This window comes from Takifugu rubripes, chromosome 1, assembly GCF_901000725.2.
Source record: "Takifugu rubripes chromosome 1, fTakRub1.2, whole genome shotgun sequence".
NCBI classification, from domain to species: domain Eukaryota; kingdom Metazoa; phylum Chordata; class Actinopteri; order Tetraodontiformes; family Tetraodontidae; genus Takifugu; species Takifugu rubripes.
The window spans coordinates 26,305,346-26,322,130 of NC_042285.1; the positions used below are offsets into that span (position 1 = coordinate 26,305,346).

General features: G+C 51.5%; 2 protein-coding genes across 3 annotated transcripts; one reads left to right on the plus strand and one right to left on the minus strand.

Moving 5' to 3' along the window:
• The first annotated feature begins 903 nt into the window (after positions 1-903).
• On the plus strand, positions 904-4,779 carry tent5c (terminal nucleotidyltransferase 5C). Its single transcript, XM_003962243.3, has 2 exons — positions 904-1,056; positions 2,129-4,779. The coding sequence occupies exons 1-2, from the start codon at positions 1,030-1,032 to the stop codon at positions 3,296-3,298; spliced, it is 1,197 nt and encodes a 398-aa protein (XP_003962292.2). The 5' UTR covers positions 904-1,029; the 3' UTR covers positions 3,299-4,779.
• Positions 4,780-8,694: 3,915 nt separating this feature from the next.
• gdap2 (ganglioside induced differentiation associated protein 2) lies at positions 8,695-16,335 on the minus strand. 2 transcript variants are annotated; one of them, XM_003962242.3, is made up of 14 exons: positions 16,118-16,335; positions 15,386-15,579; positions 14,371-14,510; positions 14,110-14,263; positions 13,785-13,873; positions 13,554-13,630; positions 13,302-13,461; positions 12,527-12,677; positions 12,349-12,425; positions 12,041-12,117; positions 11,819-11,958; positions 10,151-10,205; positions 9,897-10,040; positions 8,695-9,660 (listed from the first exon to the last, which is right to left on the minus strand). In XM_003962242.3, the coding sequence occupies exons 2-14, from the start codon at positions 15,553-15,555 to the stop codon at positions 9,619-9,621; spliced, it is 1,476 nt and encodes a 491-aa protein (XP_003962291.2). In that variant the 5' UTR covers positions 15,556-15,579; positions 16,118-16,335; the 3' UTR covers positions 8,695-9,618. The 2 variants fall into 2 exon arrangements, with proteins under 2 accessions (XP_003962291.2, XP_011611898.2); XM_011613596.2 differs by lacking the exon at positions 16,118-16,335 and adding an exon at positions 16,004-16,021.
• Positions 16,336-16,785: the final 450 nt, after the last annotated feature.

A 16,785-nucleotide genomic window follows, 5' to 3' on the forward strand; every position in this document is an offset into this window, starting at 1 on the left:
TATAAAGTACAGCTACTATTTCCCCATGATTTTAATTTTACCTCCAAATTAAAATGATTAATTAGCTTCTGTTCTTTGATTGTTGTCGGACTTCCTCTTTCTAAATAATTTTTAAAAAAGCACTTAAATGAAGAACAACAGTCGTAGGTACTGTAAAAGGGACAACATGACAGATGTGTCATGTAGTTTCTTGACATCATTGTCCATTATTCACCTCTGGTTTTATCAGTGTGTGACGTCACCAAAATAGAAACGCAAGAAACAATCCCTGTGATGGGTGGAAAAGGAGTGAATTACACAGGAAGTGTGACTTTTTTGCCCCCTGCTCTGACACCTGAGGCGTTTTCTGTTCTGTCATTAAACACTAGCTTGGAATTATTATAACTATATAAATTCCCCATGACTTTCAGAAGAAATTGTACAGTCACAAAAAAGTGTGATCACATTAACTGTACGTGAGTTTTTACGACGAATGACGTGGGACAAATGAGCAAGACTCTAGACAAACATGGGTTTTTAAATTACTTTACACAAAAATATCTTTAAACCGCTACCTAAATCGGTTTATTTACAGGATCGGGGAAACCGAATTATGAATAAAATCGAATCACAGCACGCAGTGGATCCGCGAGCTCGGTTACCGAGCAACACAAAAACCTCTGGGCCAATCACAGCCCGAGCTCGGCGCATTGATACAATCCAACTCACCGGACTAAGCGATCTACTACTGATCATAAAAGTAGTAGCTTGGTGCTGAATTATTAAGGAAATCGCTGGTGTGAGTAAATGATGGATTCAGCATCCGTGAAATCGTATTTAAAAGATTGGAAAAAGTAGTGCTCCGGAGAGGGACTGTATTTTAGTACGGCGGGTTATCAGGTTCCGGAGGTGGTAGTTCGGCTTTATAAAGCAGGCGTGTCCTCCGTGCGGGGAATGTTGGAAATATCTGCGGAGCTGCTGCGTGAGTGTCTCTGTCGGGAGGATTATGTTGAGCTGTCTGTACGAAGTTCAAACTAACATCTGACTCGAATGCTTCCAACGCACGGATTTGTGAATGTATGTATAAATGTATATTTTCCAACCTTTCGTTCGTGTGCGCCACGGGAAAAGTTGCTGATTGTGAAGACCACGAAAGCTTTGCAGCTGGTTAGATGATTGAAAATGCGCTGTCAGCCCGTTTAACGGGGTTTAACTAACTAACTAACTAACTAACAAGTTATTAGTTTTACAGGAGTCGTCGTTGTGATTCACCTGTGCTAGCATTAATGTGCAGCGGCGCTGACCACGTTAACAACTTTAACCTTTAGAGAGTCGCCTCCTGGTAGTTTTACGGGAGTTTGTTGGCTTCCACTGAACTCCACCATCGCAGTTAATCGCGGGTGAACTTTGCGTGACGGTGACTTTAAATGTCGGACGTTTTGTTCGACGCTGGTCCCTGGCGACTCGGCTCGCTGTTTGTCTCTCAGCCCTTCTGGAATAAAACAGGCTCGCGAATCGTTCTAGAAGCCTCACGCGCTGCGTGGAGCTACGGCTCGTCTCGTGCTCGCTTTCTGCCCCGCTCGTGCTGAGTGGGTGCTCGACCATTTAAAGGGACAGTCCGCCTGAAACCAAACTCCGATTGTAAAGTTTGAAATCGGTTCAGGACCAGTTCGACATTTACAAAATTGTAAATTTTTAATTGTTACTCTGATTTAAATCCCTGCTGGGATCGACTAATTTGTGCGTTTTTGCCAGTTGTGGAGGTGATCCAGAGCCAGGTTGATGTTCTCCAAAGACCAGTAAGAGCCCAGGATGGCTGCACGCCGGCTCCTTTTCTGCCAGTGTTTGAAGCTGTTGACCTTGCGCAAACATAAATACAGCTTAGAGCTAGCCGAGAACCGTCAACATTTATGCTAAAAACCGTGGCGTAATTGAGACTTTCAATACGAAATGTCGGCGCTAACAGACGGGAATAATTTTGTTTTCATATTTCGAAACCCGGAATGTGTGCGTTTTGCCTCATTTGCGTATTTTTAAAGGTGGACCTATAATGCGTTACAATCAATGTGTGTGTCGTATTTCTACGTTGTTTTGAACGTATTGCCAACGTATCTTTTTTTTTTTTTTTTTTTACAACCCGATATCGCAGTTAATCAGACAGCCGAAGATGGATCATTTGGAAGAATCGATGAGCGGTTCCGTCAGCGCCCTGTCCTGGGAGCAGGTCAGCCGTCTGGACGAGGTCCTGACCGAGGTTGTTCCCGTCCACGGAAGGGGGAACTTCCCCACCTTGGAGGTGCGTCTGAAAGACATTGTGGCACGCGTGCGCTCACGCCTGGAGCTGAGCGGCATCAAAGTGAAGGACGTGAGACTCAACGGGTCCACGGCCAGCCACGTCCTGGTGCAGGACATTGGCTGGAGCTACAAGGACCTGGACGTCATCTTCAGGGTGGACCTGCCGTGTGAGGAAGTTTTCCGGGTCAGCAAGGACGTGGTGCTGGGCACTCTGCTGGACTTTCTGCCCGAAGGTGTGAACAAAGAGAAAATCACGCCCATGACGCTGAAGGAGGTTTACGTGCAGAAGCTGGTGAAGGTCAACACGGAGCAGGACCGCTGGAGTCTCATCTCCCTCTCCAACAACAACGGCCGCAACGTGGAGCTGAAGTTCGTGGACTCCATCCGCCGGCAGTTCGAGTTCAGCGTGGACTCGTTTCAGATCGTGCTGGACTCCATGCTGGCCCACTACGAGCCGCCGCAGGCGCCCATGACGCAGGCTTCCCACCCGGCCGTCTGCGGCGAGAGCGTGTACGGGGACTTCGACATGGCGCTGGGCCACCTGCGGGACAAGCTGATCGCCACCAAGAGACCCGAAGAGATCCGAGGGGGGGGCCTGCTGAAGTACTGCAACCTGCTGGTGCGAGACTTTCGACCCGCCGACGAGGAGGAGTTCAAGGCCCTGGAGCGGTACATGTGCTCGCGCTTCTTCATCGACTTCCCCGACATCGGCGAGCAGCAGCGCAAGGTGGAAGCCTACCTGCAGAGCCACTTCATCGGCGAAGAGAAGAGCAAGTACGACTACCTCATGATCCTCCGCCGAGTGGTCAACGAGAGCACGGTGTGCCTCATGGGCCACGAGCGGCGCCAGACCCTCCACCTCATCTCCCTCATGGCCTTCCGGGTGCTGGCGGAGCAGAACGCCATTCCCGACGCCTCCTGCGTCACCTGCTACTACCAGCCGGCGCCGTACGTCCGAGACCACAACTTCAGCAACTACTACGTGGCCAACCAGAACATTCCAACGTGGCTGCCGTGTAACTGACAAACGGCGGCGCTGGAGGCGGAAGCGGGGCTGCTGCTGCTTTAGAGGACGAGACGGAGTTAAGGAAAAACAAAAAAAAAATCTCCCAAAACAAACAAAATTAAAAAAAAAAAAAAAAAAAAAAAAAAAAAAAATAGTACTGAGGCGACGAGCGCTTCGACCCTCCGGAGGCACAGTTGTATTTAAGTGGACGAGTATTTAGCTTTGTTTTTGGAATCCTCTCATTCCTAATCTGCAGAATCGTCTGGGTCATTTCATACAAAGCGACTTTTTAAGTGTAGATTAATTATTTTCTGTTGTTGTTGTTCCTCTTCCTCAACTTTATTCTGAATGGAGTTGTGTACAGTGCCTTAATATCCAGGGTTAAAAATGAGGAGGGGGCGGGGGGGGTGTTTGAAGAAGGGGAAGAGGAAAATGTTACAGCCCTGATTTTGTTTTATGATTAAAAAGAGGAAAAAAAGAGTGCGAAGGCAGAAAAAAAAGACTAAAATATGATAAAGGTGGGGAGAAAAGATGAAGACCTACCCCCCCCCCCCCCCCCAAAAAAAAAAGAAGCTGAGCACCGTTAAGTTTAATTCACTGGGGAGGGAAGGCGGGTGGTCACTCAAGAGTGGGCTGGATTACTTTGGATTTCGACCTGTAAATATTGCCGAACACCTGTGTATTTGTCTTATTTTCCACTGTGAATCTCAATGTCAGGCGAGCTCTCCCCCCCCCCCCCCCCCCCCCCCCCCCCCGCCCCGCCCCCGCCCTCCCAGTTTACTCAGCCGTGCGCTTCCCAGCTCCGGACGGACCTGCTCCTGCGGGCCGTGCAGGGGCGTGTCCCGGGGCGGCGGGCCAGCCGGTTCCCCCCCCCTCCCTTAAAAGGAGCAGCACGTGGTGGGATGCCGGGGCGCTCCCCTTCAGCCGCCGCTCCTGAAATGGATCCAGGCTCTGAAGCTGCAGGTCGTCTATAATTATCCTCCCTCGTCTTGGTCCCTCCTTCAGAACCAGACCCCAGAGCTGGGTGTGTCCCCCTGCAGCCCTCCATGTGTGGGGGGGCTGAGTCACTTCCTGTCCCGCTTCGGTCCTCCGGCTGTTCCAGCCCCTTTTGTGGTCATGGGAGGACAGAGCCAGCAGGTTTCCACTCTCCCTGACCTCTGCACCAGTTGTAACAGGGACGGTCCGGTCTATTTCCAGTCAGGGCTATACTGGGCTCCTCGTACTGAGCTCTGGCTACGCGACCCCCCCCCCCCACCACCCCCCCACCTCGAGGGGGGACTTGTAAACCTCTGAAATGGCAGCTGCCCCCTCTGGAAACCCTTCCTCCTCTCCTCACACCAGCTCCTGTTTGCAGCAGATAACCAGGAAGCTTCTTATCTAGAGGAAGGTCGCCCCCCCACCCCGCCCCCCCGCAGGTCACACCCTGGAGGTCAGGGCACCTCCTGCTGGCTCAGCTACCGAGCTTGGCGACAGGAACCCCCAAAGTCACTTTTTAAATTAAAAAAAAAAAACCACTCTGTTTTCGCTCTGGACCAAAGAACTTGAGCACCAGCAACTGGAGCCTCCGTGTGCCTTTTTGGAGAGTGATTTAGCTTTTTAAGGGTTTTTAACGCCGACCTGGAGGAGAGTTTGCCGCTTTCACCCCCCCCCCCCTTTCAGTCCTGTCACACAGCAGCTGTCGTCTGTGATCCAAGCACACCTTTGGGAGAATATATTTGTTTTTTGGGTTGAAGAGCTAAGACGTTTTGGTTTGAATTTTTTGGTATTTTGTTTATCTTTAACTTGGCTTTCTTTCTTTTTATTTAAGTTTCAGTTTATTCTCGTCTAATTTAACGTTGCTTCCCTCTCTGTCGAGGACTTTTTCTGCGTGATTTGGAATGCTAACGCTAACAACCTGCCTAGCGTGGCTTGAGCAGACAGCTCTGGCCCAGCTTTCCCAGTCCGAGGCCCAGTAGCTGGAGGTGGCCCTGCTGGGACCTCCAGCCCCCAGAGAGGGAGGGTGGGTGGGGGGGTGCTGGAGGGACTGGAGCTGGTTCTCAGGGACATCTTATTTGGGAAGTGTGTGGTTGCAGCCCAGGAGCACTTCCTGTGATGTCGTCGTCCCCCCCCTTTTCTTTCTTTTTTTTTTTTTTTTTTGATGGGCTTTGTTTTCAATTTCAAGCAGTGACATCCTGCTGTCTGAGCCCCCCCCCCCCCCCCTTCCTCCCCTCCTGACAGTCAGCTGATCTGTGTCCGCAGGTCTGAACCCGGTAAAGCCGTGAGAGGACGGGTCTCCTCTGGCGGCTTCTCTCTGACTCAACTCGATGATGGACCCACCCTTGAATGTAGCCCCCGCTTCCCCCTCTGTCTTCCTGTTAACGGTTATTGCCCCCCCCCCCCCCCCCCCCCCCCTTAGCCTCAGCTCCTGGGTCCTGGAGCTCGTGTATCTTGTGTATCGGCGCAGCGTCGGCTGGAGGGGGTGCAGAGCCGTCGAGGGGCCGCTTGCCTCGGACCCCCGTGGAGGCGCTCGTCCGGTTTCTATGTGAAGAGCTGCGAATGTTGCGCAGCAGATTTGTGTTTACGTGGACGCGCGCACGTGCGAGGTCGCCGCGAATAAGTGAGGGGGAAAAAACCCATGAACTTTGTGGCACTATATGTTTTTGTGGAATAGAGGAAGAGCGCTTTTGTCGGCTTTGTGACGATGAGTTTGGTTACGACCGCGATGCTATTTCATTTATTTTCGGCACTTTTACCTTACTTGAGTTTTTCCTTTGAATGGAAACGTGTACACGTACATCGGGAGAATGTTTGACGAGGAAATATGAAATAAAGATTATTAAATGCATCTTTTGCCATGTGTGTGGAGCTTTTGTACGCGTTTAAACTAAATTCTAGCATGTTTGAGGCTAATCTTTGTTAGCATCTACAAGTTCTTCTGGATCCAGCCCTCGAGGGTCACGATCCAGCCGGCAGACAAGGGTTTGGTTCTACCGGGTAGGTCAGGAAACCCGGCTGGATTACGGCATCTCCAGTTTAACGGGACGTAAACCCATGAAAACGGCTCCTGGAGGGGAACTAGCCTGTATCCTCGGGGCTGAGCGGGTCTGTGAGCAACACTCATCATCTAAAGGCTTCAGATCCGGGGCGGCCACCTCCCGACGGAGTCTGAGCGGCGCCTCACCCGAAAGTCCTTTGGGTCGTTTTAAGAGTTGCAAAGCAGCACCTGGGCCCCCCTGCTGGCCCTGAGGTTCTCTGTGAAACCAAGATTTGCTTCACGGCAGGAAGTGAGGCGACGTTTCTGCAGAACCGGAGCTCGGAGAAGGAAAGTCGAGCTCTTTCTCCATCGCGCCTCACGGTTAAAACCTACAACTTCCGGTTTCTGTCACTCCCGACATCCTGACTGACGTTGGCAGGTTATGTCCTTGAACGCACCACGCTTTCACAGAAGCTGACTAAGTTCTCAGCCCCCGACCAGCACATCGTCACCCCGCACCACCGCAGGTGACTGACGCGCGCGCGCGCACGCTCACGCTTCCTGCGAACTAACCCACTACAGCCGTGACCTGTTTTAACCTCATAATCAATCATTAGACTTTTCTGTGTCCCCATATGATGGTTGATTACCCGGAAAGTTGTCAGATTTATTTACACACGCACGCGCGCGCGCACACACGGCCAGCAGAGATGGGCCTGAACGCAGAACGGTGGATTTCTGGGAAAAATACTGATTCTCGTGTTTTCTGGAAACGGAGACAATAGTCCGTGAACGTCGCACGCACGGGGGCGTGGTCGCTGGTTGCTAATAGCAACCAGAGAATTGACTATTGAAGATTCACATCGAAGTCCTTTTGTGGTCTTATGGTCGAGCCCACTTGTTATCGGAACCTTCCGGCCGTAGAGGTGTGATCTGAGAAACGCGCGGCTCGCCCACGTGTTTGCGCGTGGGAGTGGGTGCGATGACTCACTGGATCGTTTGAGTCCATGAACCTTTGAGCAGCGCTAACGTGATCCAGTATGGCTCTGGATCCGCGGGGACCTGGTACCGGGCCGCTGAGGTTGTCGGTTCGATCGCAGGTTTTTCAGGAAAAGTTCCGCTTTTGGCGGGAAGCGTCGCGTGTGTTTAATTATTAAATACAGGCGTGAAAAAACGTGGGAGTTTGAGCAGCTCGTGAGAAAAGGCCGCGCGACTCAGAGGGTGAACAAGCTGAGCAAACCCCGCCCCCCCGGCCCCTGCTGTGGACCGTTTCATGTATAGACACTGGTCCCGAGAAACAGGTGATGCGCGTGCGTGTCCTGGGAGGGAGATGTGTGGCTGAAACAGAGAACCGGTATATTCTCGTGTACCCGTTCATGCACCGGTGGGTTGGTTCCCAGAAACATGTGCAAACACACTCACGCGCACGCACGCAGGAAGCGCGTCCGAGGACCCTGAATTTGGTTTCTTCCGGTAACCAAAAAAAAACCACGTGGTTGACAGCAAGTTGATCGGACTCCTGTGTCGCTGCGTGGCCACGCCCCTTCACCTGTCCCGCTCGTGCCGAGCTCGGACTCAGGCGATCCAACACGCTCGCGCACGGCGTGGTCACGCTTTACCGAGTAATTAACGTACAGTAGCGTACAGCGTGGTCCTGCTCGGGGTTTCTGTCCGTTAAAGAGTCTCTCTGAAACGGTTCGTTTACGTTAATGAGCAGCTTAATTAGTTGCTAACCAGGGTTGTTACTGGAGTCTATCCAGTTCTCTCTCACACACACGCACGCACGCACGGCTCCAGTTGCAGTTTAATCCGATGACCTGGTCAATGTCCTCCGAATATCACATTTTCTCCCCTTAATTCACCTTCAAATCCAAAAGTTTGCCAATGGTTTTATAATTAAATACGCGAAACTGTAAATGATCTCCTGAACTGTGTAAAAGACCTGGAAGTTTCTCACGGTCACCACGGCGACCAGCTGTCGTCCTGGTGGGTGTTTGCAGTAGCTAATCTCCACCTTTCACACAGGGAGGTCTGTGGAAGATGGATTTGCTGCTCCGCTCCTTTCACCTACTCAGCAGACAGAACCCCCCCCCCCCCAGAACCAACCAGGAGATTAGGTGAGAGGCTTTATGCAGGATGTGGGCAGGTGTTGCGAGGAGGATGAAGGTCCTTCATCAACCACTTCAGCACTTCCCAGCTTCCACGCGTTTCCATGTAAATATCCAGCTATGCTAATGCTACGCTAATGCTTTTCTGTGCGTTATTGGTCTCCAAAGGGCCAATTAGCCTCAGAGGACTCTACAAGGTCCACCATTCACAGGTGTGGCGCTCCACCCAACCCTGCTTCGAGAAACAGGAACTTTCAAGTGTGAATATTTGGGCGCCCTGGAGCGTAAAGTTAGCGCAGGTTTCTAACATTCACAGGTCACTTTTTCCCGTTTCCGTCCGAAAAAAGAAGAATTTGAGAGGAAAATCATTTTAATCGCTTGGAAAAACGAAACTATCAACAAAGTCTGTCAAGTGTTGACCAGCGTAAGGAAAGACTCAGAATGTGGCTGATTTCTACATAATCACAGCTTTGACAGCCAAGAGTTTATTTCAGTTTTAAACCCCCCCCCCGAAAACATCCCGACAGTCGGAAGGTCCGCTCCCCCGTTTATTCTCGGCTTTAAACCTCGTGGAATCCTCCCAGGTCCCAGACTCCCATCATGCTTTGCGAAAGAAATCGCGGTCGGCAGATTGAAGCAACTGCAGACAGATTGAAGCTTCGTTGGCGAGGAAGAAAAAGGTTGATTCCCCCAATCAATGGGGTTTCAACCCCCAGGTCAAAGGTCACGGAGCCACTGGAACTCTGGACGAGCAGCCACGTTCTCCACACGCACGCCGGCGTGGGTCAGGGTGGAATGTTGGAGTTTGCGTTTCCGTGTCCGGACTCTGGTCCGGTTCTGGTTCTGGTGTTGGTCCATCTCTAGCTGGGTTCCTGGATGAATTTGTACTGGGAGAACCTGTGCAGGTGGCATTTCTGCTGTTTAAATCTATAGTTCATTTGTCTTTGATGTGCATGGTTCTAAAGTGACATGTGGGGGGGGGGGGGGGTCCAGAGGGTAGACCAGACCATGTGACAAGTTCCAGCGCTGACTTTTATTTTGAAAGTCTCCCAAAGTCTCTCAAACAAGTCCACAGTGAGGAAGGGGGGAGGTGAGGACGAGGCTTCACGTCCAGGGTGGTGTCCGACAAACCCAGATCCAGGATCAGTCTGGGGCCGGTGATAACGGCGCCGCCCAGGCCGCGCGCAGCCAAACGCGGGTTAGCTCCCGAGGGAGGGGGGGCTCCAGCGTTGGTTCTTGTTCTGACGGGGAGGGTCAGAGGTCCCGGCGTCGTCCCCTCACAGACTGGAGGAGTCGGGGGGTCGGTACGGCCCGTTCACCTGGAGGAGAGTCAGAGTCGTAGAGGTCAGAATGGGGGGGGCGGTACTGCTGCTGTATCAAACGTTCTACAGGCTAACTGGTCCTTTCCTGACCCTCACAGGCAGGTGAGAACGCTTTAGAACCTACACGCCACAGCTCCGATCAGGTTTCCATTAAAACACAACAGCTGGAGGCTGTGACGCACGCCCCCCCCCCACCCCCATCCCCCACCCCCCCACCAGGTTTAACCACTTACTCGGGCGTCGTACTCCAGCACAAACGGAGGGATGTCGATCTGCTCCGGCCTGATGCAGGTGAAGAGCTGCTGCAGGCTGTCCAGGTAGTGGACCTTCTCCTTCATCCCCGACACGCTGAAGGTGGTGAAGAACCACGTGGACACCTTCAACGAGGACGACAACCGAGACACATCTGAGGACGGAACACCTTATCCTGCGTGGCGGACCCAATTAGCTAAAGTGTTGGTGCTTAGCGGCGGCGCTTTAGTCTCACCTTGGAGCGAAAGTTCGGATGCACAAAGTAAAAGGCCTTTAGATTCTTCTTAAACCTGAACACAGCGATAATAACGGCTCGTTAGCTAAATCAACAACAAACCCAAGGATGCATAACCGCCGTGCGCCATTAGCCAAATGCTGCATCTTTAGCATAAATACCATGCAATTATCGCTTTGGGTTGGGGAAGACTTTAAAGAAGATTACAACACGACACCGAGATCAAAGCAGAGATCAAAGGACGCGGCTGTGATCTGATGAGGCTCTTTAGGGCAGCGTTTAATGGGAGGGAGGACGTTTGCGCTGGGAGGTGCGGCGGCAGATAAGCGCTCATAATTCACCTGCTACGTCGGGGCAGAACTCAGAAACAGCCTTCAAAAGCCACAGACCTCATTGGAGGCATTTAACTTTAATCGGGGCGTTCAGGCTCCACCTAAACTGTCGGAATCCTCAGACGCCGACGAGATCTCGGTCCTCCTGATGTCAAAGACCTTCCGACCTCTGAGTGGTGGCGGAAGCCTGCAGATGTTTCCCGTTTCTGATCCAGTCTGAGGACGCGGGAGGATGATGGTGCTGATCCGGGCCAGCGCTGGAGCCTGAGGCTACCGAGCTAATGGGGAACGTCTCGGGACCGTCGGTCTTCTGGACAAACTAGTCAACGTCTTCCTCCTTTGCCAGATGCTTTTGGAAACCTCAGAGGGGACGTCTGGCTTCCAGGAAACGAACCGAGCCTGGAGCAGGGCCGGCGGTTCCGTCAAATTGATGTGGGACCGGGGAAAACATCTGAGATCTGGCTGAAGATCTGGCAGCGCGAAGACGGACGGATCAAAGTCAAAACCGTGGGGACTAAAGCTCGCGGACCCAAAGAGGACTGAAGGTTCTGGGTCGGTGAGCAAACCCAGATGGTCTCCAGGAGGATCGCCAGCTTCTATGAGTGTTGAAGAGAGGAAGACGAGGAGGAAGAGGGCTGAAGGTTCCTCTGAGCCACAGCCATGAAGATCGTCCACCAGAAAGGATGAACTATCAAAGTGAGGACATTCTGTCTGATCAAAGCTCAGAGGTGGTTGGTGGGTCGGGAGGTTTGGACCCAACGTCCTCTGTGTGGCTCCACCAGATGGGTCAGAAGGGCCGACGTGAGCAGGTTCTGGTTCTACGTCCGACCCTGATTAAATGGGATGCTGCTGTACTTCACAGCTTCGTTAGTGGACAATTAGATGGAATAGGCAACAATTAATGAAGCCAAGACAATGTTCTCGGCCGGTTCTGACCAGGACGCTGCTGCCAAACCTTTCAATCGAGTCCGTCAGCACCAGAACACACTCCAAGTTTAGCGTTCTGTTCCTAATACGGCAACTCGCCGCTCCAAAACCAACAGTGAAACAAGAACGCTGAACGGCTCTTACGCTCTTCCAAAACTCAACGCAGGCCACCCGGGCCAGCGGCGCCGGAGCGTGAAGAACGCCGCTGCAGACGTCAGAACGGCGCCGCAGCGCCAGCAGGAGGTCAGAGCAAGGTGAAAAACCTCTAAAGTTGGTGGTTGATCCATCATCAGGAACAGTCAGACTGAGCTATCGTCTCATCCGTTTAGCGTCACTTCAAAGGAATTTCCTTCTGGATCAAAGCACCCCAGATGTTAGCATAGCACAAAGAGTTAGAAGTCGGACTGACTTGTAATCGACGATGTCGTGCAGGTTTTTCAGGAACTCGGAGTCCAGGTGGTTGTGCTCGGCGGTCAGGGTGTGGAAGTAAACCATCACGTACTCCTTCGCCGTGATGTGGTCCATCACGTGGATGAAGTAGAGCAGCGCCTGCGTGGGCCAACGTCACACCGCCCCGTTACAACAGGCCAATAAAACCCGCAGCTTCTCAAATGGTCCGTTCGCAGGTTACCTTTTCAAGGTCCAGGAGAGTGACTGGGATGTTTCGCCCGACCACCACCATCGCCGTCCTCCCACACATGTCCACGCCTGCAGACACGTAACGCAAACTTAAAACACGCCGGTTTTACCCGTTAAATCCCCCGACACCGACGGATAAACACCGATTCTTGGCTTAAACCTGACGTATATCATCCAAACCGAGTTCAAACACACAAAACTAGAGCATAGATCCAGCGGGGCGACGCTGCCACCTAGCGGCGAACGGAAGAAATGCCGTCACATGACGCGCCCCGCGAGCGCGCGCGCGCGCGCACGTACCAGTTTGATACAAAGCTTTGAGCGCGGCGATGTCCGACAGATCCTCTGCACGCGCTCGACACAGCCAGCGACTGTAGCTGTGGGACAGATCAGAGAAGAAGAGAGAACGTTGCAGAAGCCTCCATGTTGGAAATGCTGCGATGATGATGACGATGATGATGATGAAGATGAGGGGTACTTTCTCTGATGCTGCTTCTGCACGGTTGCCTCGGACATCTGGCCCTGCAGGATCTGCTTCCTCTGCTTGTCCACGTCGCCCTCCATGCGGGCGAAGGCGTGGGTCCCCACCTGGCCCAGGTCGGACTCCAGGTTCTCCTCCTCGGAGGCGTCTGCATCACAACACAGAGCGAAGCGTGATCACCTTGGCAGACGGAACCAGAACAGAACCATCGGCCGCGCATCTCATGCGCATCCAAACGTGCATTCCTTCCGAGTCAGCGTGCACGCGTCACGGTGCTGGTGCTGTTGATCTTGGGCTGCACCCTGGAGCCACATCCCGGCCCCCTTTTGAAGCGGGCTCCACGTTTCAGAACACGTGAAATCCAAATAAATGAGCCCTTCTGTGCTTCTTGGCCACGTTCGACCCGTAAAATACGGGAAATTTGTTCGACGCCGTTTCTCTGGAGCTCCGAATCTCCAGAGAAGCTTCAGTGCTGCTGAAAATAGACTCTCAGTTCCTGGAAATGTTTTCAGGCAGAGAACGACCACGACGCCGCTACGCTCTCAAAGGATTCTGGGAAATCAGAGCGTTAACACAAACATGTGGGATCAGGGGTTCCTGTGATGCGTTCAGGGCCACGTGCTACTTTGACTGGGAAGCCTCCAGTTTGTCTTCCATTTATTTCTATCAGTGTTTTTATGTCCCACGTGATGAAGCGGATCGTTAGAACGCGGAGCAGCTGCCGCCTCCGATGGCGGCAGCTGCTCGCACGCACCCAGATGTCGCTTCTCACCTTCCAGGACGCCCGGTTTCTCCGAGATGCGGATCTGCCTCTCTGGGACGATGGGTTCGCCCTCCGAGTTGCCGATGTCAGCTGGGATCAGAGGTCTGAAGGCCCGCTCCTCTTCCTCAGAGCGAGGGAAGTACAGAGGCAGCAGCTTCTTATAGACGGGCTGGAGGGGAAGCACGTGCACACCTGGGTTAAATGGAATCGCTGGGACATGGGCAGCATGGGGGGGGGGGGGGGGGGGGCGCCGATATGAACCTCTTCTGTGTCTGACGCGGCGAACACCACGGCCTCGATGCTGTTCCCATGTTTCTCCAAGAACCTGCGCACCGTCCCTGAAAACCACACACACATACAGGTTAACAGGAACAAAGGGTCCATCATCCATCTGGCTAGTTCAGGAAGTGACATCAGAAAAACCCCAGACAAAAGCAGAAGCGAGGGATTATTGGGTGGAAGTTGACCCGAACCGAAGTGTGTGGGACTCACTGAGGGCCATGTGTGTGGAGTCCTCCAGCGGGTACCCTCTTTTGCTGGTGGTCACTACGCACAGGCCGACAGACGCCATGGACTGCTCCCTGGGGAGGGACAACCCACCAATATGAACTCATGTCAGCCTCACGTGCTCTACACACTCCTCATGAAACACCTCTGAGGTCAGAAACGGCCCAGATACGACAAATACGGACGCCGTCGGGTTGGAACAGGCTGTGAAATCAGCCAGCAGAGGGAGGAGGAAGGGTGCGAGGGGGGAAACGTCGTTTCCCGTTTCTAAAGTTCCGCCTGGTTTAAGTCCGGCTGACCCGGCACTTACACAACCAGCTGCATGATGTTCCTGTAGCAGCTGTACAGCGAGCTCTCCGCCGCCGTTCTGTACTTGGTCTTGAATTTTGGCCCCACGGTGTGGATGATGAACCTCGCTGCCAGCCCAAAACCTTTGGTCAGCTTGGCCTCTCCTGTCCGGCATCCTGCACGCACACACCCCAGGTGATCACTGGTGTTCTGCGGTAATGCTGCCCCCAGTGGCCACTCCTGGTGTGACACTGCCGCGTGTGTTTCCTGGGTCTTTTTCTACCTTTGAGTTTGAGCAGCTCGTCTCTCAGTTCTGGACCCGCCAGCTGGTGGATGCTGTCAGAAACCGGGTTCTTGTCGTTGAGCGACTCACTGCTGGTGTTGACGATGGAGGTGCAGTTCAGCAGGGCGACGTCGCCTTTGCTGTCGTGAAAAAAAAGAGGCGAGCGCTCATGTATTAGAGTGGAGAGGAAGCGAACGCGCTGCAAGTCCACCGCAGACAGACCTACCACGTCTTTACACAGGATCAGGTCACCTTTTAACCGCAGCGTCCTGGCAAACACCACTCACCCAAACATAAACAGATTCTCTGTCTCTTACGGAGGCTTTAAAGAAACCAGGAACAATGTTTGAGAAGCTGGTCACATGACAAGATTAGCCTCCAGGAGCGAGGAGGAGTGGAAACACACATACACAGATTTAACACACACACATACAGTCAAACGTTTCCCACGTGTGAAGGCCATTTTCTCCTAGGACTTTGGCCATGTCGGTGCACCAGGAACGCATGCATGTGCACGTGCATGCGCACGTGTGCCCTGAAGGCAAAATGATGGCAGCGTTATTATAACAAGGCTGCTTTTATAAAGAGATGTAAATGGTCATGTGTTTCTCCACAAAGAGGATTTAAGATCCGCTTTGGACTCCGAAATGTTCTAGGAAGCCTTCATGCCACACACACACACACACACACACACACACACACACGCACGCACGCACGCACGCACACACAGCTGCTAAAACCTACAACAGTTTAAAAATGCCAACCCTCTGAAAGTGAACCAACCACAACCACATTCACACCCATACAGAGGACGAAGCTGTGGTGTCAAACGATCCAGTTTAAACCCACAAATCTAAAATTTCACCCATAAATTAAATATGAACGGGAGAGAAGTCAGGATTTCCTGAACAAAACAACCCCCAAAACCCTTGGGATTTAATAAATAAAGACCCAGAACATCCACAAACATCAGCCAGCAGCAGCTGTGGTGTGAAGAGCCAAGTGTGGGACTCACAAGAGGATGATCTTTGAGTTGATGTCTGGCCTGAAGGGGAAGGGAGAGGGGACGTCCTGGCCGTCGCCCTGCTCCAGGGAGGTGGCCTCGCCATCCTCCTCCAGCTGCTGAGGCCACGTGGGGAGAGTCTGGATGTCCACGAACTGGGAGCGAGCACCCAGAGGATCCATCCCCCCCGACACTGCAGAGCGACCCTGGACGCACAGGCACAGGGAGAGAAATCTGCAGATTTAAAACTTAATGCCACAAATCCTCGTTGATAAACTCACAGTAAGAAAGTATTTGTATGGAGCAGTAAAAAAAATGGATATTTTAATTCACAAGTGATAGTTCCAAATATAAACTAGAACACTGGTCTGCAGATTATTATTATGATTATTATTTCCTTTCATATAGTTTCCTTTTTCGACCGTTTTGAACAGATTTTTGGGGATTTTATAGAAAAACGTTCACGGAAAAAAGCATGAAAACCAAAATAACTGTGGTTTATACAGTAATCTTGTTAAATCGCCACAAACAGCTGCAGTTTATAACATTAATTATAACCAATTAGAGTAATGAGTCCGTTGTAGTTGTAAATATGACCAAAACACCCGCACGTCATGATTCGGCTCATACCTTCCTAAAGAAATGTATAGAAATGTTTCCCAGGAGAAACCTTTGCCTTATAAATCGAAAGAAATGCACTTTGGCCAGTCTGCAGCTGCTAAGCAGAAATCAGCATTTCCTCACCAAGCAGCTTCAGTTTCCTCCAGCCAGAGGTAATCTTCAGCAAAGAAGACTAACGACGATTAATTAACCCTGGCAGGACAGGCCCAAACATTGGGAGATAAATGTCGTTCTTTTGTGTCCTCAAAATAAAGCAAAGAGCGGATAATGAAATGAAGTTACACAGGTTTTAGCCAGTATGCTAGGTGCCTGAAGTGTCAAGGCTGACAAACGGGAGCAGCACCTTCCGCCTAAGAATTTCAAAGTATAATTCCAATTACGTGACAAAAAAAACCCACACTGTCAAATCCCGGTTTTCTTTTTTTTTTTCTTTTTAAAAAAAATAATTGTTTATCATCTATAATAATTTGAATCATTATTGACCCACTCGCATTAGAAAAATAATACATTTAAATTTATTGTTCGACTTGTGAAGCCCAAACGAATGAACGTACATGTAACAATGGTTACTGATATTTTATGTACTTCTACAATAGTGTCTACAATAAAGCCTCATTTGACCAATCATTACGTTTGATATCAGCGGTTGTCTAGGCGCTTAAAATTGGAATGACGTCGACATGACAGCATATTTATAATGGTATCTTATTTTGTATATGTAACATCGGGCATATCCGGTTATGTTCCCAAACTTGAATTCCTCATCAGCTGACTAAGGATCTACTTCCGCT

Bases quoted from the DNA above. Each gene is read 5' to 3' on its own strand.
- tent5c (XM_003962243.3), top strand. From the start codon at position 1,030: ATGCTTCCAACGCACGGATTTGTGAAT. The intron at 1,057-2,128 runs GTATGTATAAAT...CCGATATCGCAG, and splicing joins CAACGCACGGATTTGTGAAT to TTAATCAGACAGCCGAAGAT.
- gdap2 (XM_003962242.3), bottom strand. From the start codon at position 15,555: ATGGATCCTCTGGGTGCTCGCTCCCAGTTCGTGGACATCCAGACTCTC. The intron at 14,264-14,370 runs GTAGAAAAAGAC...GTGTGCGTGCAG, and splicing joins CGAGCTGCTCAAACTCAAAG to GATGCCGGACAGGAGAGGCC. The intron at 13,874-14,109 runs GTAAGTGCCGGG...GTCCCTCCCCAG, and splicing joins AACATCATGCAGCTGGTTGT to GGAGCAGTCCATGGCGTCTG.